The sequence below is a fragment of the Typopeltis vanoorti genome, chromosome 1, assembly GCF_054136105.1.
Source record: "Typopeltis vanoorti isolate ZY-2024b chromosome 1, IOZ_Tvanoo_1.0, whole genome shotgun sequence".
In the NCBI taxonomy this organism is placed as follows: Eukaryota; Metazoa; Arthropoda; class Arachnida; order Uropygi; family Thelyphonidae; genus Typopeltis; species Typopeltis vanoorti.
Window position 1 is genome coordinate 31346003 of NC_143549.1, and position 26907 is coordinate 31372909.

General features: G+C 36.5%; 1 protein-coding gene across 1 annotated transcript in view; it reads left to right on the top strand.

Moving 5' to 3' along the window:
- Positions 1-26907, top strand: part of LOC150109866 (uncharacterized) — a 185502-nt gene that overhangs the window by 95777 nt on the left and 62818 nt on the right. The window contains exons 4-6 of the mRNA XM_090396404.1: positions 886-940; positions 19993-20052; positions 20319-20340. Of these exons, the coding sequence (XP_090252530.1) occupies positions 886-940; positions 19993-20052; positions 20319-20340 (137 nt within the window). The remainder of the gene's footprint in view (positions 1-885; positions 941-19992; positions 20053-20318; positions 20341-26907) is intronic.

Below are 26907 nucleotides of genomic sequence, written 5' to 3' on the forward strand. Positions count from 1 at the left end.
TAGGAGGGACCTCCCAAGATTAGGCTTGATAGACTGTTTCTTTGGGATGACCTCCAGCAATGAGGCCTGAATAATAATTAACATCTGATATCAGTGTAGTTGCTCATAATGGGAGAAACCCATAAAGTTATAGTTCTAATTTTTATTGCTCTATAAATTAGAGTAATGTCATGAACAGCTTGTAAAAATTGCACATCAGTTACATTGAATATCATCAGACTTATAAAAAAAAAATGCAGAATTGTATAAACTAGCATTGTTGATAATTGAAAAGTGCAAGTTGATCAATCTACAGTAAAGCATAGTAGAATATTACTGTATATGCTTTTTAGTCCTTACCTATTCCTGGTTTTTCACTGTAATGTATACAGATTTATTGAATTGTTAGTTGACTATATTCTTCATAGTCATACCAACTTATCAGTTTTCATTTTAAGCTTGCATTTAATTCCTTTGACAGTCCTTCAGTTAAATGATTCTTAGGGTCAAGACTTTCATTTATAGCATTCTTCAGTTATCCAACCCTTCTGTTATCAGGACAGCAAGCTTTCTTCTTGATGTGGTTAGATAAATGGCAATTGATGTATTTCAAGTACAATTCTTACTGTAATCCTTCAGAAGTTATCTACTTCTGCAAAGTAGATAATTTGTTTAATTTCTAGAGATCAAACTAATATATATCTATACTTAAGCTAAATTTTTTATCTAGTTATAATTAAAAATGCATGTTAAATACACAACTGCTTAACCCTTCAAATTGCTTTTTAAAATGTGATAAATATCAGCATAAAATAAGTTAGTAAACAAAATTGTTTATTCAGTATTGAAGAGTTTTTCAGTTATTGAATATTAGTTGGTCCTTACTTTGACATTTTATATTTTTAGATATGGGTTTGTAACATTTGAAACAGATGAAGAGGCTCAAAGGATCCAGAAAGAAGTAAGATCAGTTTCTAATGCATACCCTCAAACTACACTTTAAGTAAATTAAAATATTTGCTACACTAGTAATTTAATATCCATTATACTTGACAAAGTACTAATTGCATCATTGCACCCAGATCTTTATTATAGATGTTCTTGCATTATACTAGTTTTGTTAATCATTTCTCCATTCTGTTTAAGTGAATATATACCAGATTAGCATTCATATTCTAGAATGCTAATATTTTCTTTCCCTTTATTTTAATGTTTATGCCATGACACTCACTACAACCAGTGCTTTTTTCCCTTTAAAAGATGATCCTCATAACAAGGAATCAGACCAACTGAAAGGATTAGCTTGTCTCACAAGATGCATCATGGATTTCTCCTTGCAATTGTCTCAAATTGGGCAGATAAGTGTGAAATGCTCTATAAAACAATAGAGCACGAGTAGTGGCCACCTGCACTGGGTCAAATCTTATTGCTTGCTCTTCTGATTTTCTCCAGTCTAAGTTAATTGTTTCAAACTTATTCTAGGTATCCCTCGATTAACGCAGTTAATTAACCCCTCGATGTTACCGCATATATCAAAATTGCGTTAATCAAATCTAATAGTAAAAATTACAATTCATCCATGACCAATTACTATATTAATAATTAGTTTTATATGGTCCTCTTTTAGTAAAGATAAAAATGAATGCAAATTAAATGTCTAATAAATGCTTGTACCTATATTTACTATTTTTTTCATCAAGAGTTGTTTGAACAGTTTAAATTTTTTTTCTTATCTGCATAAATTCTACAATAAGCAAAATCACTCTCCAGACCCAGCAAACAAGCAATGAAATATAAAGAAAAACACTACAAATATAATACATGATGGTACAAATTAAGTGGATATTGAATCCAACATTATTTCATAGCTGAATATAGAAACTACACGAGTTTCGTGCCAAATATATAAAAACTAAGTTTCGGCAGATGCAACCTTATGGGCAACTCGTAATAAAGGTGGGATAAGCTGAAGATTACTTTCCTTAGTATTTTTCATAATGTGAAGCACATCTCCTAGAGGACATGCATGATAAATAAGCCTTTGGTTCTCTATTTCAATAATACATGATGGTTTATTTTCAGTTAAGTTTCAATCTAGAAATTATTGAACAAAGAATAAAAATATAAAAAACCATCCATACTATACTGACAAGAGAGCTTATGGTATCTCTCAGATACAATATGCTGTCAAATATCACAAACCTTTACATAACATGTTAAACCAAACTGACTGCAAAAAACAGTGCAGAATATCACTCCTCACATGCATACACAGCTACTCATGAGCTCAAAGCTATACACTGAATTGTCTAAGAATATTTATATTAAAGATTTTTCATATCTATCAGATCAGCTGAGAGCTCTGCAGAGTTAAGAGCATTAATCAAACTTGCCTCTATTAATTTCGGCAGATTTCCAGTGATTCTCCACTAGAACTGCAGACAATCTTTCAGTTTAGGCTATTAAACTTATAATGGCTAGTCAAGACCAGATTTATTTTTAGTACAACATCTGCATATAGTAAATAATTGAAGTTAATAGTCTTATGAAGACTAGCCCTTATTGTTGAATAGCAAATGATGGCCTTATCCTTCATTTACTTTTTTCCAGTTTTAAATTTTTCACCTTGCTATAAAACTTAAATGAAATTATAAAAATGTAACCTATACTTATCTCTTTAGATATCTTAAATACCTTTTCAGGGTCTAAGATTAAATATTCATGATTACACTACTAGCCTTTAAGTAAAACCTAGTCCTGACAACGATCACTTAGCCTGAACCAAGCTTGTTCTTTTCCATTTATCACATTTTTACTCTGAAATATGCTTACATAGTCTTTAACTAGAAGACAGTAGGTTTTAAACATTTGGAAGAGATCTCATCCATATTTCCATAAATGGATAATGAGTTCTACTTCAGTCATTGAAACTACTGATTTCACCAAATTTGTAATTTAATTTGAGGATTATAGTCTTGTGTTAGCATGTTTAATGCTCTCCATATAGATGAGTTGAGATAGTGTTGTACCTTTTATGTGATTTTACATCAACCTTCCTGTATTTCTTTAAACTCTGACCAACTTAAAACTGAAACATTCTATATAATATTCCATTTACTCTGTGTAGTTTTAGCATCCTGCCAAGTTTCCTTGGGCACCTTTTTTGTACATATAAAAGTATGAATCCTCATTATTAGGAACAAAGGGGAAGAATTTTTGCCTTTGGTTGGCACTTCCAGACCATAGGTTATTCACATTAGTGAAACATGGCTGACAGAAGATGACACAGCTAGTAGGATTGAATGCGAGGGGTATAGTGTGTTCAGCAGAGACAGGGAGAATAAAATGGGGAGGTGTGTTAATGATAGTGGATGAACTACAGCCAAGGAGAATAGAGAAAAGAGCACATTTGAAGCTATTTGGTGTGAGATTGAAACTATTAGAACAAAATATACAGTTGGGTGCTGCTATAGACCAAGTGATGGAATAGATGGTGATAATATTCATAAGCAAATAAATGGAAGGAGGGTAATTATTATGGGAGATTTCAACTATGGTAACATTAATTAGAAAGAGGAGAGGGCACATGGGAGGAAGGAATTGGATTTTATGCAGTTTTCAAGGGTTAACTACATATAGCCCTTGATGGAAAACCGACTACTCTGACCCCTACTATTTTCTAGTAATAGAAAATACTAGGGGTCAGAGTATTTGACCTGGTAATTGCATCTGAGCATTTGGCTGTAATGAATGACCATGTTGCCACCAATTGGGGAGAGAGTGATCATGGGGTCTTGGGAGGTGGCTAAATTGTGGAATTTACAATTAAGACAGGGCACATGTGAAATTATCAGTCTGGTAAGTATGACAAGCTTAGGAGATTGATTGGAACATTGCCATGGCATGTACAACTGCAAGGGCTAGAAGTTGACAATGCATGGGAGGCAGTTAAATGTTTGCATGAAGCAATGGCTGACTGTATACCTAAAGTCCAAATAATAAATCAAGTAAGAGTTAAATGGATGAATAACATCATTAAGCTTGAGCTGCAAGAAAAGAAACTATAGAGGGATTTTTAAAGAGAAAGGTCACCAGCAGGCATCTGAACAGCATAAAGTCCAGACCAGAAGGATAATGTGTGGTAAGAAAAGCAAAAAAGATTACAAAAGAACATTGGCCATGCAGGCTAAAGAGAATCCTAAACAGTTTTTCAATATGTTACAAGTAAAAGAAAAAATATATATGGCAGAATGATTTTAAAGAATGCTGATGGTAGGGAGATCAGCAAATCAGTTGATAGTTGAATTACTGAGCGAGCACTTTGCAAGAGTATATCATCCAGGTGGTGACATTGCAGAAATGAATGAACCAATAGATTATATGGGAATTGTGGTGAATGAGGCAGAGGCAAGTATCTATTGCAAAACCTCAATGTCAATACATCTGTGGGATTGGATGGTATACCAGCTCATGTCGTATGTGAAGCAGCTAAAGAATTGTCAGTACCCTTGACCATTTTGTTTAATCTGAGTTTTGGGTCTGGGCTAATCCCAAAGGCATGGAAAGAGGGGGGGGAAATAGTTTCACTGCATAAAGGAGGTTCCAAGACTACTGTTGTAAATTACCAACCGACTAGCATATCAGAAATCATTGTCAAGGTCTTGGAGAAACTAGTCAAGAGAAGAATACAGGAATGGATAGATGAAAATGGGATACTGTATGGGCACAACATGGTTTTGTGAAGAGTAAATCATGCCTCAGTAACTTGTTCACTGTTTTATAACAGGTAACGGCTGAACTAGATAAGGGTAATGGGTTTCCAGTGATTCTACTGGACCTTGCCAAGGCCTTTGATAGGATACCACATGGAACTCTAATCAGTAAACTGGAGCAGATGAGGATGGATATAGGCTTGGTGAGATGGATAGGATGGTGGTTGATGGAGAGACACCAGAGTGGTTTATTCAGGAGTGGAGTCCAAAAGATGGCTTATGACTAGTGGTGTGCTGCAGGGTTCTGTTCTTGGACCACTACTTTCCAATTTGTTCATTAACGATATAGGAAAGGATCTGAGAGGAAGTGTTCACTTGTTTGCTGATGATACAAGGTTGGGTAGAGCAATTGTGAGTGCACAGGATGGTTTAGATAGTTTGGAGGACTGGGTTAGGGAAAATGGATGTCAATTTAATGTGGCAAAGTGTAAGGTTATGCATTTTGGGTTGAAAAGATTAGTAGCAGTATATCGCATTGGTGGAACCATACTCCAGGAGATTGAGGGCAGGGATTTGGGAGTGTTGGTGGATGCGAGTTGAAGTTTGGGGGATATAGCAAAAGTGGCTAAATCAGCTCATCAAATCACTTGGTTACTGAAAAATATTTAACAAGCAGAGACAAGGTATTGTTCCTCTATATTGAACCCTGATAAGACACCATCTGGACTACTGTGTCCAGATATAGGCACCAGGGTTTCTTCTTGATGGGAAGGAGGTGGAGAGGATCCAGAGACAAGTGACCAAGATGGCGGCAAGTCTGGAATGAACCTTCTGAGAACAGATTGAAGATTTGTGGGTTGCAAAAATTGGTTGATAGGCAGAAAAGGGTGATATGATTGAGACATTCAAATTACTGAAGTTTCTATAAGATTAATTCAGAGGATATTTTTCAGAACAGGACTGGTGGTGGGAGGACTAAGGCCATCCATGGAAACTGGGCAAGAGTGTGGTGAGGGTGTTAGAGCTAGGTTTTTTGTTTGGAGAGTGAATAAGTGGAATAAGCTGCCAGAGTCTATTATTGATGCCATGACTGAGTTCAAGGCAATGTATGATAGATACTGTGTGAATGTCGAATAGTTCTTAACATGTTAGGGCCTCCCTCGGAGTCTGTCGACTCCTTGGAGTTGCCTGAAATAATTATTCCCATGATGACAGGCTGTATGGTGCATCAGCCCATTAATGGCCATGTTAATTATTTACATATTTAATTCTATAATATAGACCCCCTATAAATCTCCATGATACTATAATAATGCTCTGCCTTATTTCTTTACAGTATCAATGCACTTTCTAATATGAAGTTTCATATTAATATAGCTCAGAGTGAATCACATCTTATAAAACAATTCAACTACTTTCTATACCCCCTTAGACCAAATAATTAACTACTACTGTTAATCAGTTTAATAATTTAGGACTTAAATAACATTAAAATATGCACTAATATAATATATTCTGCATTGACAATTTAACAATGTGGGTATTGTTATACATAGCCTTGATTAACCAGACCTAAACAATATACAGGCACTTGGTTTACACCTCAGTTCCGTTCCTGAAAAATGGGCATAAAACAAACCCAGTTTTAATGGAGGTATGAAGGTGTTTTGTGCACAGTCAAAAAAATATGCACATGAAGTATGTGTAACATTATTATATTTAAAGCTTTGATAATACATTAAAATAAAATTATTAATAACCAAATATAAAACTACAAAAAGATAGGAATATTTCTGAAATTCCTGTTTCGGATCACCTGCATTTTTTTAAAAAAGTATCCATTGTTAACTGCCTAGATCTTTTTCTTTCCTTAAGGAGTTCAGTGTAAAGTCAAATAGATGAGATTATACTGCTTTTTTTACATTTGCACTCTGTTCCCAATCGTGGTCCATTTCACAGAGTTCATTAGTCAATGTCTATGTTCGTAAGGATTTGCTGTAAATCAGCAGTTTTCATCTCTCAGAGGACCACCTTTTTGTTTTCTTTCTCCTTTGGATTTTGACTTAATTGTTCAGCTAATTCTTTAAGTCTTCATTGGAAAGTGGTTTATCATGGCTCTAAGACTTCTTCAGCTGTAATATCATAGAATCCCACCTCTCGTGCAAGCTTGGTAACATCTTCAATAACATTCTGCTATTGCTCTAAGTCATGCATAAATGCTAGAAGTTTTGCCATGCTCCTTTTAAACACTTTGCTTATACGTTGTTCCAAGCTGCTTCAATGTTAATGCCATTCGAAATATCGAAGGACTGCTAATAGTCTTTAATAGTTTTTCCTGAAGTGTCCAAGACTCTTTTCATTTCCATAAATGTTATACAGAGGTAATAGACTTTGAAGATTGATATAATCCCCTGATCGATCAGTTGCAAAAGTATTGTTTAGGCATGTAAACAACCTTTACATCCAATGGTGTTTATTTCAGCAAGGTTTTGAGGATGTCCAGGGCATTATCCAGGTGAAGCAATGCCTTGGCAAATCATTTTCTTTACAGAAGCAAAGCACAGTAGGACATAATTAGTGCACCAGTCTATAAAAACTTGTATAGTCTTGTTCCATTTCCAATACTAGCAGCATGGCTTTTAGACCCTTGAAGGCACATGGTCTATGAATGGTACACCAACATTGGTTTAAACTTCAAAGTTCTAGAGACATTTGCACCCAACAAAAGCATAATCTATCTTTTGCAGGCTTTAAAACCTGAAGAAGAACCTTCATTTTCAGGAAATGAAGGTGTGTGATGGCAATTTTTCCAGTAGAGCCAGTCTCATCAACATTAAAAATGAGATCAGGAGGATGACTTCCTTGTTCTACAGTCTTGAAATGCTTTAGGAAAAGCAGCTGCTGCAACATCTGCACTTGCTGCCATGTGTGGCCTAATCAAAGCCTTATACAGTGGAACAAGAATCTCCCTATTTCTACATCAGTGTCTTCCACATGATTCCCAGAAGTCTTTATGTTGTCTTCATAATTTTGGCAATGTGTCCCCTAAATTTTAGATCCTTATCCACTATCACCCCCAGATCTCTTATTTCCTCCACTTCCAACAATATTCTCACCAAGCATAAATTCTGCATCTCATCTTTGTTTTCCAAATTTTAAAACCTTACATTTTGCAACACTGAACTCGCATCCCCATTTGCTTGCCCAATCACTCAATTCAAGTCTTCTTGCAAGGCCACAACATATTCACTACTCTTCATGGTTTGTCCCAACTTTGCATCATCTGCAAACAACTGAATATCTCCATCCAAATCTTTTCCAATATCATTAATATAAAAGTTAAATAGTAATGGCCCTAAAACAGATCCCTGAGGCACTCCACTAGTGACTTTCCTTTTCCTGGATATCACACCCCCATACACAACGTGTTGATACCTATCAGATAGCCAGTCTCCAATCCAATGGACTATTCTAATATCCAACCCCATCTGCTCTAGTTTGACTGTCAACTTATCATGAGGTAATCTATCAAAAGCTTTTGTGAAATCCAAGTATATTACTGTGTATCCTTCTCTGTCCAAGGAAGCAGTCACTTTATTATAATAAGTAGATTGCTAAAGGGAGGTCATGTTTTAGTAAATCCATGCTATCCATCAAAGATTATACCATTGTTGTCAACCCAACTCTGTATCCTAGTTCTCACAAGCTTCTCCAACAACTTAACCACAACACCTGACAGAGATAGGCCTATAGTTTGATGCTTAAGTTCAATCACCTCCTTTATGAAGTGGCACAATCTTGTCCTCCTTCCACTCTAAAGAGTGGAAGGAGGAACTTGACCAAGTGCAGGACTCATATTAAAAAAACGTCAAGGCAGGTGTCAATTCTCTGGCACATTCCTGCAGAATACGCAGTGATATATTATCAAGTCCCACAGCCTTATTTACATCTAGTTTACTCAACTCCCCAAACACCTCTTGCTCACTTACAGTCAGTCTCTCCTCCCCATCAACTGCTCTCAATCTCTCCATGAAGTCTCATTCACAAGATTTAAAGATCTTTATGAACTGCTCAAGTATCTCCACCACACATTCTGCATCAGCTGTCTTTATACCATTTCTTCCAATCAATGTCATCCTTCCATAATCATTCTTTCTTTTGCTGGCTACATATCAGAACTCCTTAGGATTCTTTTTGGCTTTATTAGCTAACTGCTGTTCATACTTCTCTTTAGCTACTTGCACCAACTAAGTCACCCTCCTTGCCTGGTCTTTGTAGACCTCATGAAATTGGTTACTTCCACTTCTCTTATGCTGCCTCCACAATGCCCTTTTTCTCTGTATCACATGCTTAATCTCTTTATTCATCCATCTCACACCTACCTTATTTAACCTTCTCACCCATGGTATACATTTAGACATTGCATCTACTAAATAGTTTTTGAAAATCCCCAAGCTGCATTGATCTCTTTTCCAGCTAACTCCTCATTCTATGCTACACTGGCAAGCTGTCTCCTGAGCTCTTCATAATCATCCCCCTTGTAGTTCCACATATACCCTTTTTTCACAGGGGTCCTTGCACTGCTGGCAATCACCTTGGTAATCACCTCATGGTCACTTTCACCAATTGGTAGATGATTTGACACCTAATTTATAATTACATCCTCCGATGAGATGACCAAATCCAAGACCCTCAATCTTTGTTTGTACTCTATTACATACTGTCTGAGGTAGTTATCCCTCAAAAACTCAAGAAATTCATTTTCTTTACTTCCAGTTGCTATCTCTTCATTCCAGTCTATATTGCATAATTATGATCACCCATAATGATCACCCTTTTCTTATTTGAGTAGTGATTTCACTATCACCACCATCCACATTACCAGGTCTATAACATCCCACCAAGTATTTGATTCTATTCACCTCTATCTTGCACCATACTGCCTCAAAACCACTGGCCCTATTTCTCTCTTGCATCTCTACCTTGTATAGACATAACTCTATCATCAATAGCACTCCCCCTCCCTTTTTTACCCCTTCTATCCTCACAAAACACATCATACCTTTCCATCTCTATTCCTGTCAGGATGCCATCCTCATCTAACCATGTCTCACTTATTCTGACAATCTTTGGGTGCACAGATGCAATTAGTGCAACCATTTCATCTGCCTTGTTTCTTATACTTCTAGCATTGTGTATACAAACACAGCTCATTTCTGGATCTACAGCTAGTTCCACTGATACTACTTGCTCAATGTGACCTCTCCATGCTGGACTAGAGCCATTTCCCTTTCTGCTTCTTCATTTCAGAACCCTTTGCAGTTCCATCTGTTTCCTCTTGATCTCTGGTCATCCCATTTCTTTCCTGCCTACACATGCTCTTACCTGCTCCTCTTGGAGCATCCCCCTTTCTCATGCTGTGTACTGCTGTCCACCCTGAACCTACTTGTTTCCTTGCTCCTCTTGCACAGCCATTCTCTCATTTTCTATACTCATATATAGCTATATTCAGATGCTGAATATAGCTCTCCAACACTTCATCCACAATTCAGAATTGGGTTGACAACAATAGCATTATCTTAGAATAGCATGAATTTGCTAAAGGAAGGTCATGTTTTAATCTACTTATTATAATATGGTGACTGCTTCATTGGACAAAGGAGATGGATAAATGGTAATATATTTTACAAATGCTTTTGATAGATTACCCAAAACTTAATAGTTTGAAAGTCAAACTAGAGTGGATGTGGTTGGATATTAGATTGGCCATGTGATAGGTATCAGTAAGTCTTATGGTGAGCAGTATCCCAGAACAGGAAAGTTACAGGATCTTTTTTAGGGCCATTGCTGTTTAACCTGTATGTTAATGATATTAGGGAAATTTTAGATGGGGATAATCAGTTTATAGATGATGCAAAGTTGGGATGAACTGAGTAGAGATATTATGGCCTTTCAAGAATTTGAATATTGAGAATGAGGGAGTGGGGATGTCAGTTTAATGTTGCAAAATTTAGTTTAAAATTTTGGCAAAAATGAAATGTAGAATTTGGATTTATTACATGTATTGTTGGAGGTGGAGTCTAAGATCTTGGTGTAATGGATGAGGAGCTAAAATTTAGGATAAAAAAAAATCAGTTAATGCCTTTGTTATGAGTAGGCAAGACCTTTTACCAAAATTGGAGCACAACCCAATGAATTCTAGAAATGATATAGAAGACTTGAAGATTCTTGGTCCATTGTATAAAACTGATTATGCCACATCAACTTTTGAAAACAAATTTGTTTTCAAAAGGACTAAGATCTTCAAGAGTCCAGTGGTAACTAAGGTATTTTCTAACCTCTAGAAAGTTGAATATAAAGAAAAGGTTGAAGGGTCTAATGGGTAAGAGAAAAAGGTGATATGATAACAGTGGGTAAAGGGTTTTAAGATTACTAAAGAGGTTTTTTATAAAATGGTGAAATTTTGACAAGTGGTCATCCCTGGAAACTAAAGGTGTGAACAAAGGAGTGAAAAGCAGGTTTTTTGCATGCAAAGTTGTGAATGATTAGAATCTCTTACTAGAGTGCTATGTGTAGAGAATTTGAATGTGTTTAAGGCATGAGCTATGTATGATAAAGGAATCTTTTAGATGATTCTTTAACTCAGTGGGATCTTAGGGTAGTAGTAATAATACTTTCTTGGCTCTAGCAAGTTCACAATTTGCATTTACCACAGTTAAAATACTTATTGTCTTGCATACCATAAGACTTCAGTATAAGTTTATACAGCTTTTATGTAATCTCTTGAATCAATTTATATTATTTCTACATCCTTTGCAAAAATGTATTGGGTTGGCAAATAAGTTAGTTTGGTTTTTCAGAGTGAAATGAAACATTTCATTTAATATATATAATGCATACTAGTCAGTTATATATTGATCCTCTTTATCAATGGAACTTGCAATCTGTCCAACTTCATTATACTGAGTTCATAAAACTCCTGAGATTTACTAGCACAAAACTGATCCAGGTGTCTTTCGACAGCCTCCTCATTAGTAAAGGTTTTCCCATGCAGAGAATTCTGCAACAATGAATAAGTGGTAATTGGAAGGTCCCAGGTCTGGGGAATGTGGTAAAACATCCCAGCCAAGACATAACAATTTACTCTAGATTGCTAATATGTGGGGTCTGGTGTTTTCATGGTGAAAGAGAACTCCTTTCCAATTTACCAATTCAGGACATTTTGTACTAATTGCACGAGCCAGTCACATTAACTGTGAGCAATACAGTTGAATTGATCGTTCTGCCTGATAGTAAGACCTCATTACGGACAACACCTTTATAATCTCACCACACGGAGCATGATCTTTGGGTGCAATCCCACTTTTCAGGTTGTTTGCAGCAGTTGGCTCTTGTCCCCATGATCTTTTTATGTAACCCATTATTGTACATGACCATTTTTCATCTCCTGTGATCATCTGCTTCAAAAATGGGTTGTTTTCTTGATGTTGTAGCAAATCAGATGGATATGTATGCAGTCACATTGGCCTCAGTCAATTCATGTGGCACCCAAACATTGACTTTTGAAACATATCCCAGCTTGTGCAGATAGTTTTCACCACTTATATGGAATGTGTTCAGTACTGCAGCAATCTCCTGCACCGTTTGTGACAGATTTTTGTCAACAATATCCTTCAACACTCGAATCAACCTTTGTCAGGTGACCAGCACAAGGCACATCACTGACAGCAAAATCTCCAGAGTGAAATTTGGAAAACCACTTTTGGCATATGTGGTCTATTAAGGCACAATCTCCATATACACCCTATATTTTTTTTATGGGGCTCTGTAGCTAGTTTTGCTTTTTTGAAATAAAGCAAAATATGCCAGTAACATACATTATTTCTTTCCATGTCTAAAAATGTTATACACACAACTAGAGTAGGCCAAATAAATTCACTGAAAGGTTATGTGAAATGTTGCCTTTCAACTGCACAGTAGTGCAACAATAGTGACAGGCAAAGTGGCATAAGTTTGTACTAATGCATAAACCAAACGAACTTATTTGCCAACCCAATAATTCAATTCCAGAGTTTTTACTTTTCAAAGAATGTTTCCATGTCAGACCTATCAAGTCTTTTGCCCTAGTATGCAAAAAAAATTCAATCCACAAGGCATATACTGAAAAGTTGAATTGCTTTACTTGCAGTATACTCCAACTGCATCAGTTTTGACCTATTATTTAATGAAGTGCTACTTACAATAACATTTTTCAAGCTCCAAAAACTTCAATGTAAGTAATGAGTACTGTTTTTAAACAAAACAGTACATGTTACACTAGAATCTGTACGTGCAGTTTTTTAAGATAAAACCGTTTGGATTAGAAAAGCTTACACCATTAACCAGTACTGTCGACAGGGTATAGCATAGAGGCAGCCTGCCTCATGGCATCACTTAAGAGTGCTTGTTCAGCCATATTGCAGTAGGTGTCATAGCTATGCTAACAATTGCTATTAGTGTAGCAAGTGCAGAAAGAAGTTTTATTACCCCAAGACTCATCTGGGAGGTACTTTTATCATACATCTCATCATACTGAGCCTTAAACACTCAAACTCCTTGCAGACACCACACTCTCAGGCAAGGCATTCCAATCATTCACAACTCTGCATGAAAAAAACCTGCCTCTTACACCCTCTTTATACAGTTTCCAGGGATGACCTTTGGTTCTCCCCTGATCTCCCACTATTCTCTGTGGAACTTCTCCACCATTGATCTTATAACAACCCCTTACCAACTTGTAGGTCTCTATCATATCTCCTCTCCACCAGACTGCAAATTAAATCTTCTCAATCTTTCCTTATACTCAACATTCCAGAGGCTTAAACGGAAAATTATTTCCAAACAGCAATGACCTAAGAAAGATTGATTGGTCTAGCAACTATATTAATAGAGATGGACATAGCTTATAATTTAAATTTAGAAGTTTTATTGTGCAATATACCCATAGAGTAAACATTTAATTAATATGTAATTGTTTTACATTAATATTTCTCTTGTAATAAAAACAATGGCAGTTTGAGATTTTCTTACATTTTTGTCTTATAATCTATTGAGGGCAATATTTAATTGCTTGCTTCGTGATGCAATCTAATCTGGCGATGGCCCTGCCATTAACACCCCAAACTGATATGTACCAAGTTTATTTTTCACTTGGTTAGACTATAATAAATTTAGTTTAATCCTTTATCCAAGTGTGAGCAAACAAAGTTTGCACCTGAAAGTATCTTCAGGACTAGGGTAAGGTGGTGCAACTCATTGCAAAGGTGGAGCAAGATAACATCACTCCTATCTCAGCATCTACCATAATGCAAAACAGATCTCCTTGCAGATATGTTATGCATTAAGGGAAAGGCCACTACCCAGACTAGTTTCAACCTTTGAGGTCTCTTCACTATGAGCCAGGCCCAAGTGGAGATACCAGGCAGAAGCATTAGCAAGGTCATCTCCTCCTATAGGAGTTGCCAAACAGTGCCACCTTTTTATTAAATTACTCTGGATGTAGAGAAAGATCTTTTCTTCTTCTCTTCCATCTAAGATGGATTGAGTCTTCTCTTGAGCAGGATCTTCCAGTCTTCTCTATCCCTTGCTGTTTGAAAAAGTTCCTTATGTTCTGCATCCTGAGATGTTCAAGAATTACCTGGCTGAAATTAAGTCTTCCAGGCCAGGTCTTTTTTCAGTTAAAGTATTGATTAGGCTGTTAGGAAGTCTGTCTGCATCTATGTATACAGTGTGTCCAAACCATCTCAGTTGTTTTCTATTGCCTTTTTATACAATAGTTCTTGTCTGATTGATGTTTGTTTTCTTTTCTATCTAACTTGTTCCATTTATTTTTCTTAAGCAGCATTTCATTTCAAATGCCAGCAGTTTTTTCTCCTTTTTTTTTTTAACTGTCCATGCTTAGCTTCTGCTCCATAGATGACTGTTGGTATAATTATTACTTCATATCTAAGCAAGCCAAAATCAAATTATATCTTGTTTTCCACATTTTCTATAATTTTCCCATGATGGTCCATCCTATTGGTATTCTGTGTTTGATTGTTTTGATTGCATCTATTGTTTGTTAGTTTTGATCCAAGGTATATGAAGTTGTCTACTTGTTCTTTGTTTAGGGTGGTGGCAATGGTAGTTCTGTTCCTCCCTATTTTCATCACTTTTGTCTTTTGTATATTTATTGTCATGTCATATGTTTTTACAGGTTTCGTTTAACTTGTTGATGAACTTTTGTAGTTCATTTGGGGTTCTTGCAAGAAGGATAAGATCATCTGCATATTTGATATTATGTTTAAACCACTGACATTGATTCCAGGCTCATTGTCTATTGCCTTCTTTACAACTTCTAGATATGTTGAATAGGCATGGGGATAATGGGCATCCTTGCATTACTCCTTTTTGGATCTCTATGGGTTCTGTCGTGTCTTTTTAACTATTGCATTTGTCTTGATAATATTTTATCAGAAACTATATATTATATTTGTCTATTGCTTTTTCTAGTATTTCAAGAAGGATTTCTCCAATGTTATCAAAGGCTTGTTTAAAGTCCACAAAACAACAATATAGTTCTTTATGGTCTTCCCAGCTGAGCTCTGCTAGTTGGTGCAATGTGAAAATTTGGTCTATTGTTAAATAGTTTCCTTAGAAACCAGCTTGTTCTATGCCTATCATTTCTTCATAGGTGTTTTTTAATCTATTTTGTATAATTATGAATATTTTATAGGTGTGAGGGAATAAATTGATTGGTCTGTAATTTCTGCAGTCTCTTTTGTCTCCTTTCTTATATATTGGGATGATCTTTCCAGTCATCTAGGATCTCTCCTATTTGTAATATTTTATTGAATAGGGTTAAATATTCATTGATATGCTGCTTCCATATGACCACAGTTCAGTAGGGATAGTATCAATGCTTGGTGCTTTATTGTTTCTCATCTGTTTTATTGTGTATCTAACTTGTAAAATTTTTGGGTGATCATTATTTTCTTCTATTGTTGGCATTGTAATTTAGTTTCCTTGGTGGAAGATAGTCTTAAAATGGTTTGACCAGATTTTTCTTATATATTCAATATTCCCAGTTTCAGTCATCTTGTTTATCATTCTTTTGCTGAGAATGAATTCCTTTGTAATTTCTCTTTCAGTATCATGGAAGACTTTTAGGTTGTTTTGTTATGTTTTAGCTTTTTCTTCTAACCATTTTTCTTCAGCTTTTTTGCATAGGTTATCAACTTTATTTTTTAGTGCTCTGTATTTTTCTCTATTCTCTTCATTGTTTTGTTGGTTTAAAAGTATCTTGGCCTCTCTTTTCTTTTTTATGGTAACTATGATTTCTTGGGTTATCCACTGTTTATTTTGGGTTTGGAACCTAGTGTCTTTTGCAATTGATAACTTTCTTTTCCTTCTTCCCAGTATTTTCTGCTCTTCTAGAAGGAGGGTTTTAATTTCAAGCACATCTGTTCTAAAAATTGACTTCTGCTTGAGCTATCTTTTAGTTTTGATAGGTTGATGTTTTCTTCTTTTCTGATATTGTTTTTCTTGAATTTTATCTTCACTTTGGCAGTTAATATTTCATGGTCAGTGTCAATATCAAAATTAATGTTCATACATTATTTACTGATTTTTTTCCATTGTTTATGATATAGTCAATGCGGTTCTTTATATTACCATCTGGGGATGTCCATGTATATTTATTATTAGGGTATTGATAGAAGAATGTTTCTAATCATTAGATAGTTTGCTTTACAGAAGTGGAGTAATTGTTCTCCTCTGTCGTTAAGCTCTCCTTATCCAAATTTCCCCATCACATCTTTTTTGTCTGCTGTGAACTCCTATTTTAGCATTAAATCTCTTATCATTATCATGAGTTCTCTATTTTTGGGATTATCTATTTCCTGTTGTAGTTCATAAAAATTCTTTTCCTCTGAATGGTTGTCTGGTGTATATATTTGGATTATTTTAATTGTTTGACCTTTTTCTTTCTAAGTTTAGCTGTGATTATTCTAGGAGACATCAGGTTTATTTCAATTACTGAGTGAAAGTTTCTTTTCAGTTAATAATGCAACTCCTTCTCTGTGTGATGTTTTTCTTCCTGAAGTACATTCTTCCTTTTGGTGAATCCATCTCTGCACCAATGTGTCTGATAAACCTGAAATACTAAATTTATTTCAGTCTTTAAATTTTCCTGGACTAATTTTAAATTTTCCAGGTCAATATAGTGATCTTATGTTGAGGGTGGCTACATGTTTCACATCCTTGGCTGACCACATTGCTGATTTCTCACCTACTCTGTGGTCTTTGAGTAGGTGCATTGGTTGTCCTGTACGCAGTAGCACTCTCGGTTTGTAGACTTTCTCCTGCTCATGAAAGTTACTGGCACAATGTGGCCAGCTTGCAATGCCTCTGCTACATCCTTTGGTCCACAGTTTTTTATTCAGAGCAGCCCATTTGGGTTTCTGCCACCTGGGGGATGTGCTTGGTAGGAGTGTGGTCTCTCCCAAGAGAAATGTTAAGTTTATTTTTCACTTGGTTAGACTAATAAATTTAGTTTCTCCTTTATCCAAGTGTGAGCAAACAAAGTGCACCTGAAAGTATCTTCAAGACTGGAGTAAGGTGGTGCAACTTGTTGCAAAGGTGGAGCAAGCTAACATCACTCCTGTCTCAGTATCTCCCATAATGCAAAACACATCTCCTTGCAGATATGTATAATATTATGCATTAAGGGAAGGGCCACTACCCAGACTAGTTGAGACCTTTATTGAGGTCTCTTCAGTGTGAGCCAGGTCCAAGTGGAGATTCTAGGCAGAAACATTAGCAAGGTCATCTCTACCTATAGGAGTTGCCAAACAGTGTGCCACCTTTTTATTAAATTTCTCTGGATTTAGAGAAAGATGTTGAAAGTTTATTTTTCACTTGGTTAGACTTGGATTTTGTTTTGCATTATGGGAGATTCTGAGATAAGAATGATGTTGGCTTGCTCCACCTTTTGCAACAAGTTTCCTGGTGTTGTACCACCTTACCCTAGTCCTGAAGATACTTTCAGGTGCAAACTTTGTTTGCTCACACTTGGTTAGCCTATAATAAATTTAGTTTAATCCTTTATCCAAGTGAAAAATAACTTTCACTTTCATCATCAAAGCCAAATAAGAAACTCAAAGATAGAAATCTTATTTAAGAGTCATGCCAAATATAGAAACTATATAAAGTTCAGCAAGTCCAAGCTGAAGCCAACACATGGTAGTGCAATGCCAGGGCAACTTGTTGCAAAGCTGGAGCAAGCTCTGATCACTATTCTTTGTATTTACCCATAATGTAAAAAAACAGCTCCATAGGATATGTTCTACTTTACCTGCAGTAAACCTATGGTTACTCTTCTACATTATGAGAGGTCACTACCCAGACCAGTTTTGACCTTTTTTGAGGTCTCATCAGTGAGTAGGTAGACCTGAATGCTACCAAGATAGTGAACAGAAATTTACATATACTCTGCTATGCAAATTGCCAAGAAGTTGTACCAATAGATTATTTAAAATAAAGAGGCTTCAATTCGACAGAATAAAATTATTTAAATTAAGGGGATGTTAAATCCCATATTATTTCAAAGCTGAATAAGAAACTCAAAGATAGAAATCTGATCTAAAACTCTTAGATCAGATTTAATTAGGCAACTAGGGAGAGTTGCCATCTCAGTTAGCATCAGCTATTCTGATATGATCAAATCCAAAACTCATCCCATCTGCCTTCATCTTGCCTAAAGACATTAGTTCCTTAAATTCCATTCCTTTTATTACTACATGCAGTTTCCTCTTTCCAATTTTAACTGCTCTGTTAAAATCTCCCATAACAATCATTCTTATACTTGCTGAGCTAAACTGCCTAAACATCTCCTGCTCCTTACTCCGTGCTTCCTTGCTTTTAGCAACACCTCGCTAAATATCCTGTCCTGCCCACCTCTACCTTGCATCATATGCATTCAAAACCATTAGTGCCATTATCCTCCACTGTTTTCCTTTTCTACCCTATCAAAGAGCCCTCTGTACCTTGCTACTTCTATTCCTGTTAGTATATCTTTTGTCAGCCATGTCTTAGATTCCAATCTTTGAACAGGCTAATATTATCAGCATCACCAATTCATCTCCTTTATTCCAGATACTCTTGGCATTAATGTAAAGAATAAAAATATCAGTTTCTGTACTTATCATCTTTTCCAGACTCCATTAGATTCAGCATTACTTGATATATTTTCCTAAGCACCAAGTGAAACTAGAGTGGGGGTGGTCCCATAAGAGACAACCCCACTCTAGTTTCCCTAATTGACACTTGTTCAGAGAACAGCAATCTCTCCAGATGCATGTCCTTCCTCATTCAATGCAAGCTGTCTCTCACCTACATTTTGTTTGTCCTCCAAGCATCTATATATTTCAAGTCTGTATTATGGCTATCATTCATTATTAATGTTCTTCTCATCAGCTCTATCATACCTGGGTAATGCACTATCTTCCCTCTGAGGTTTCTTCCATATAATTTCAAGCATGAACCTCAGATCTCTTGCCATCTGATTCATGCCTTAAGTTATTCATGCCCACCATGACAATCTCATCCACCTTTCATTCTACTTAATTGTTGCCATAGCCACAGTTTCTATCGTTCCTTCAGGCATTCTCTTGCACACCACAGTTCAAGTCTCCATACATCACATCTCTTACCACTGTTCTTTCCTTGCTCATCTGCTCCTAGCATTTTCTTTTGTTCCCTTGCCTGCTGTCCTAGCATCTCTCTGGTTTTAGCACTTGCTCACATTTTTCTCATTCCTTTTCCTACTGTTTCTGTTCTCTTTTCTATCATTCCCATTCCTAGTGATTTACTTTGCATTCATTCACTTCCATTAACTTAATCTCTTTCATGCTTCAACTCATTCCCAAGACATTCCACCTCTTTCACTGTATCTATCTTTGCAAGCTAATCACTCTGGCCATTATCCTCTAAACTAAAATCATCTCCAAAAACTTCAATGATTTAAGCTTTCCACACTCTAGGTCTCTCTCTAGGTTGGTATTCTTCAACCTCTGACATAATCAGGTCTGTTATACTAATCTCCAACTTGCATAGTTCTTCCCATTTTCCACATGTGTTCCCTGAAGCTAAATTATAGCAAACTATATAGCTAGATTGAACATTGCTAGCATTTCAATATCTCATATGAAATTTTGTTCATTTTATTGTATAAATCTTATTCTTAAGCAGAAATTTAAGGCTTTAATTTAATCTTTAATACTAGGTAGATGGTGTTGTCCTTAGGGAAAGAAAACTCAATATTGCACCAGCAATAAAGAAACAGGCAAGTATCTTTTTTAAATTTTAAACTAAAGATGCCAAGAAATTATATTGGTTTCATCCTTTTATCCAAGTGTAAGCAAAGTTGTCTCATGAAGCCACTTCACAACTGACTACTTCTATATATAGGCTAATAAAGGATAAAACAAAGATTTCTTGGTATCTTTAATTTATAATATAACCAAGTGAAAACTTTCAATTACCTTTTTACATTAATAAAATTTATCATAAATCTTAACTTTTTTGACTTGTGTTTGTTTTTTCTTTTAGCCACCTTTTGCCAGACTTATAGGTATGTAACTTTGTCTTCTGTTACATAGCATAAACTTCAATCTTTCTTTATCTAAGGTAATCCTCCTGGTCAAAAGTCTTCCTAGGACCAGTGAGATTTGTCCTTCAAGCATTCATTAATTTTAAATATTTAATTACTTTCAGAATAATTAACTCTAGATATAATGGATGATTCACTGAAATCTAAACACTGAGTGAAGAATCCTTTAGTTTAAAATAGTGACAAAGCAGTACTTAATGAAATTTGGTATCATTAGCTAGTTAGAATGAAACTAGTTAGTTACTTTAATTGGCTTGTGACAGTTTCAGCAAAGTATGTAGAATTGGATTAATCCTTAATAAAAAGGACCAGGTGACATTAAATGGTCTGCAAAGTTAGCTTTGCACTTCATGGTTTTAGTTTACTCAGATTTTAAACTTCATGATTCTATAGCCTTAAATTGAAATTTCTATGAAGAAATAACATAATTTTTTTTAATATTTTTATGAACTTTGGCACCTAGTTTCTTTCTCATATCAATCTGATAAGATCACTTGACTTTTTAAATTGAAAACATCTTAACTTGCAGTATGCAAAAATGTTCATTTAGTATATGAATCTACATTCAAATTTTCATCAATATTTAAACAACTGCATTTCCAAACCAATTAACATTCACATCTCAGATTTTTGTAGGTTTTTGCATCTATGGTAATGCCAACATTAATGACTATAAATGGAAATTTTCCTTTAGACCACAATTTCAAGATTGGATTTAAATTGTCTTTGCAACTTTCTAAGATTTCTTTGAAAACCTATTCAAGTCTCCATTGCTCTTGTTATACTATATAAAAATTGAAAGGATGCTGCTTTTCGATTTTTATTACCCTTCAACACTTATTCTTTATCCATATTTTCTATTTGCCATTTTCTAAATCAGATGTTGAGGTTCATTTTTTGTTACAATTTTTCTGTCTACAATTACTCATGTAATTATAAACAACAAAATTCTTTAAGTTTAGCTTTTTATATCTGAATTAGATATAGTAATTCAGATATCTGAATAATATCTATGTTCAGATATTATTAAAGGCCTCCATGGAGTCAAAAGACTCATCACAGGAGGTCCTTCTTAGGAAACAGCATCAAGACTCATCGTGGGAGGTCCCTCTTATGTAACAGTAGCATACCACTCATTGACTGTTCTTGCTCTCACCACTATCCGACAATGGATTCCATGGTTCAACTACCCTTCAAACCACTCCTCGCCCTCTTGCTCAGTTTCCTTTTGTAACTTCCAGGGATGGTCCCTTGTCATCACTCCTTCCCTCTGTTCAACCAAGTAAAAGAATTCTCCAGTGTGAACCCTGTAACCACCTCTCAAAAGTCTCAATCATATCACCTCTTCCATCAACCAAACTCTGCACTCCACATTCCCTCAGCCAATCCTGAAACCATTTTTGTTATCTGCCTTTGTGCCCTTTCCACAGTTAATTTATCCCCTTCAAATCCTGGGGACCAAATCTGTGAACAATAGTCTAAGTGTGGTCTGATCAGTCTTATACAAGAGAATGATAACTCTAATCTCTGATTGTCAGTCCTTCTCATTATTGCAGTAGTCCTGTGTTACCTTCACCACCTTTGTAATATATCCTCTAAATTTCAGGTTTCTATCAATCATCAGCCCCAAATCTCTTGCCTCTGCTACTTCCTGTATAGCTCCTCCAATAGAGTATGCAGCATCCCATCGATTTGTCCCAAACCTCAAGACCTTACATTAAACCAAAATCCCCATTCATTTGTCAATCTGTCTAGCTTATTCAAATCCTCCTGCAGGGCTACTGCAGGAGGATTTACATCTGCACTATTATTAATAGTGCAGATGTAAATATATTAAATATTTAGTTTCTAATGCAGTGCAATTACAAGGGATATTACATCAACTCTTCTGTTTTGTTCACTATTATTATTGTTCCGGGAAACTCCAAGGAGTCGACAGACTCATCAAGGGAGGCCCTAACATGTCTGGAACAACTATTCAACATTGACACAGTATCTATCATACCTTGCCTTGAACTCATTCATGGTCGTAGCACCCACAAAGATGACTCTGGAAGCTTATTCCACTCATTCACCACTCTCCAAGTAAAAAACCTAGCTCTAACACCCTTGTCAACCACGCTTTTGCCTAGCTTCCATGCATGGGCCCCTAGTCCTCCCACCACCAGTCATATTTTCAAAAATATCTTCTGGATCAATCTTATAAAAACCCTTCAGTAATTTGAATGTCTCAATCATATCACCCCTCCTTCACCTATCGTCCAATTTCTGCAACCCACAAATCCTCAACCTATTCTCATAAGGTTCATTCCACAGACCTGCTATCATCTTGGTCACTCGTCTCTGGACCCTCTCCACTTCCTCCCCATTACGAAGAAACCCTGGTGCCCATAACTGGGCACAGTAGTCCAGATGGGGTCTTATCAAGGCTCGATACAGAGGAACAACAACTTGCTTCTCTCTGCATGTTAAAGTATTTTTCATAAGCCAAGTGATTTGGTGAGCTGTTTTAGTTACTTTGCAATGTGCCCACTAAACTTCAACTCCCTATCCACCAGCACTCCCAAATCCCAGGCCTCATCAATCTCCTGGAGTACGGTTCCACCTATGCAATATACTGCTGCTATTCTTTTCACCCCAAGTGCATAACCTTACACTTTGCCACATTAAACTGACATCCATTTTTCCTAGCCCAGTCCTCCAAACTATCCAAATCATCCTGTAAAATTTTGACATCCTGTGCACTCACAATTGCTCTACCCAACTTTGCATCATCAGCAAACAAGTGAACACTTCCTCTCAAATCCTTTCCAATATCATTGAACAAATTGAAAAGCAGTGGTCCAAGAATAGAGCCCCGTGGCACTCCACTAGTCACAAGACTTCTTTTTGACTCCACTCCTGAATAAACCACTCTCTGGTATCTCTTCAACCACCCTCCTATCCATCTTACCAACCCTATATCCCCATCTGCTTCAGTTTACTGATTAGGGTTCCATGTGGTATCCTGTCAAAGGCCTTGGCAAGGTCCAGTAGAATCACTGTAAACCCATTACCCCTATCCAGTTCAGCTGTCACTGTGTTATAAAACGTGAGCAAGTTACTGAGGCATGATCTACCCTTCACAAAACCATGTTGTCCCCCATACAATATCCCATTTTCATCTATCCAATCCTGTATTCTTTTCTTGACTAATTTCTCTAAGACCTTGACAATGATTCCTGATATGCTAATCGGTCGGTAATTTACAACAGCGGTCTTGGAACCACCTTTATGCAGTGGAACTATTTTCCCCTCCTTCCACCCACTCGGGACTAACCCAGACCCGAGACTCAAATTAAACAATGGTCAAGGGTACTGACAATTCATTAGCTGCTTCTCGTACTACACAAGTTCGTATACCATCCAACCCCACAGATGTATTGACATTGAGGTTATGCAATAGACTACTCACCTCCACTTCATTCACCACAATTCCCGTATAATCTACTGGTTTATTCGTTTCAGCAATGTCACCACCTGGATGATATATTCTTGCAAAGTGCTCACTCAGTAACTATATCAACTGATTCAGTTACCTCCCTACCATCGGCATTCTTTAAAATCATTCTGCCATGTACATTTTTCCTTTTACTTGCTACATATCTAAAAAAGTGTTTAGGATTCTCTTTAGCCTGCGTGGCCAATGTTCTTTCGTAATCCTTTTTTGCTTTCTTACCACACTCTTCTGGCCTGCGCTTTATACCGTTCATGTGCCTGCCGGTCACCTTTCTCCTTAAATTCCCTCCATAGTTGTTTCTTTTTTTGCAGCTCAAGCTTAATGATGTTATTCATCCATTTAACCCCTACTTGATTTATTATTCGGAGCAAAAGTTTTAATATTAGTGCTGTGATTTACAATTTTTTAGGATTGATGATACTTATGCACCACATCTTGCTGTTTATTATTAAACAAAGATTCTCTTATTTCTTTCCAGTCACTGTCTGCAGTTCCCTTATACTACAATTAGTTGGAATGTAGTATAGTGGCAATGTCTTCATGTTATAGGCAAGTCAAGTTCAGCTTTCTCTTTTGGCTGCATAGAAACTTTCCTGGGTAACTAACTTTCCTAAAGTGTTGGCATCATGTTCACTGGGCATCCACAGAGGCCATATAGCGACTCAGATGTTCAGTGATGTATCACCATGTTGTCCTGTTTGTCTTTTGGAGGCTTCAACTCTAAAGATCATACACACTCCATTCATCTTGTTGACATTCTACTCCTTCCTCAGTAATAGAAGTAAAGGAACTTCTCTTACTGTTCTTTGATTCTCAGATCCTGCCCTTTCAAGTTTATCTTTGTATGAGTTAGATATTATAGGTATCTAAATTTAATCTTTTTACAAAGATTAAGTGCCTTAAAATTTTAAAGGAAGTCCTAATTTTTTTATCCACAAACCTTCTCTTGATCTCATGGAGTCAGACTCATCTGGGAGGTCCTTTTATCACACATCTCATCATACTGAGTTTAACTCCTTGCAGCCACCACACCCTCAGGCAAGGCATTCCAATCATGCACAGCTCTGCACAAAAACCTGCCTCTCACACCCCTCTTTATACAGTTTCCAGGGATGACCTCTGGTTGTCCCCTGATCTCCCACTATTCTCTGTAGAACTTCTCCAGCATTTATCTTATAACAACCCCTTACCAACTTGTAGGTCTATCATATCTCTCCTCTCCACCAGACTCTGCAAATTACATCTTCTCAATCTTTGCTCATACTCAACATTCCAGGGTTCAGAAATGGACCCTTTCCTTCATCTCTGAAAACCTGGTGACCAAATCTGGGTACAATAGTCCATGTGTGGCCTAATCAAAGCCTTATACAATGGAACAAGAATCTCCCTACTTTTACATCAATGTCCTCCACATGATTCCCAGAAGTCTTTGTGTTGTCTTCACAATTTTGCAATGTGTCCCCTAAATTTTGGATCCTTATCCAATATCACCCCCCAGATCTCTTATTTCCTCTACCTCCAATATATTCTCACCAAGCAGCATCCCATCTTTCTTTGTTTTCCAAATTTTAAAACCTTACATTTTGCAACATTGAACTCATCCCCATTTGCTTGCCCAATCACGCAATTTATTCAAGTCTTCTTGCAAGGCCACAACATCTTCACTACTCTTTATGGTTCATCCCAACTTTGCATCATCTGCAAACAACTGAATATCTCCATCCAAATCTTCACCAGTGTCATTAATATACACATTAAATAGTAATGGACCTAAAACAGACCCCTGAGGCACTCCACTAGTGACTTTCCTTTTCCTGGATATCACACCCCTATAAACAACTTGTTGATGCCTATCACATAGCCAGTCTCCAATCCAATGCACTAATCTAATATCCAACCCCATCTGCTCTAGTTTGACTGTCAACTTATGAGGTACTCTTACAAAAGCTTTTGTGAAATCAAAGTATATTACTGTGTAGCCTTCTCTGTCCAAAGAAGTAGTCACTTTATTGTAATAAGTAGATTACTAAAACATGACCTCCCTTTAGCAAATCCATGCTGTCCATCAAAGATTATACCATTGTGTTGTCTACCCACCTCTGCATCCTAGTTCTTGAGTTTCTTCAACTTAACCATAACACCTGACACACAGATAGGCCTGTAGTTTGTTGCTAGAGTTTGCCACTTCACTTCATGAAGTGGCACAATCTTGATCTCTTTCCACTCCTTAGGAACTTGACCCAGTGTAAGAATCTTATTAAAAAAAATATGTCAAGGCAGATATAAACTCCCTGGCACATTCCTTCAGAATACTTGGTGATATATTATCAATTCCCACAGCCTTATTAACATCTAGTTTACTCAACTTCCCTATACACCTCTTGCTCACTTACATTCAATCTCTCTCTCCTTCCCATTAACTGCTCTCAATCTCTCCATGAAGTCACATTCACAAGATTGAAAGATCTTTATGAACTGCTCATTAAGTATCTGCACCACGCATTCTGCTACAGCTGTTTTTATACTATTTTCTCCAATCAAGGCCATCCTTCCATAATCATTCTTTCTTTTGCTGGTACATATCAAAAGAACTCCCTAGAGTTCTTTTTGGCTTCATTAGCTTAATGCTGTTCATACCTCTTTAGCTACTCTCGCCAACCAAATCGCCCTCCTTGCCTGGTCTTTGTAGACTTCATGAAATTTGTTATTTCCACTTCTCTTATGCTGCCTCCACAATGCCCCTTTTCTCTGTATTACATGCTTAATCACTTTATTCATCCATCTCACACCTACCTTATTTAACCTTCTCACCCTCTGAATATATTCAGATATTGCATCTGCTAGATAGTTTTTGAAAATTCCCTAAGCTGCATTGACCTCTTTTCCAGTTAACTCCTCATTCCATGCTATACCTGCAAGCTGTCTCCTGAGCTCTTCATAATCACCCCCCTGTAGTTCCACATATACCCTTTTCTCACAGGGGTCCTTGCACTGCTGGCAACCACCCAAGTAATCACCTCATGGTCACT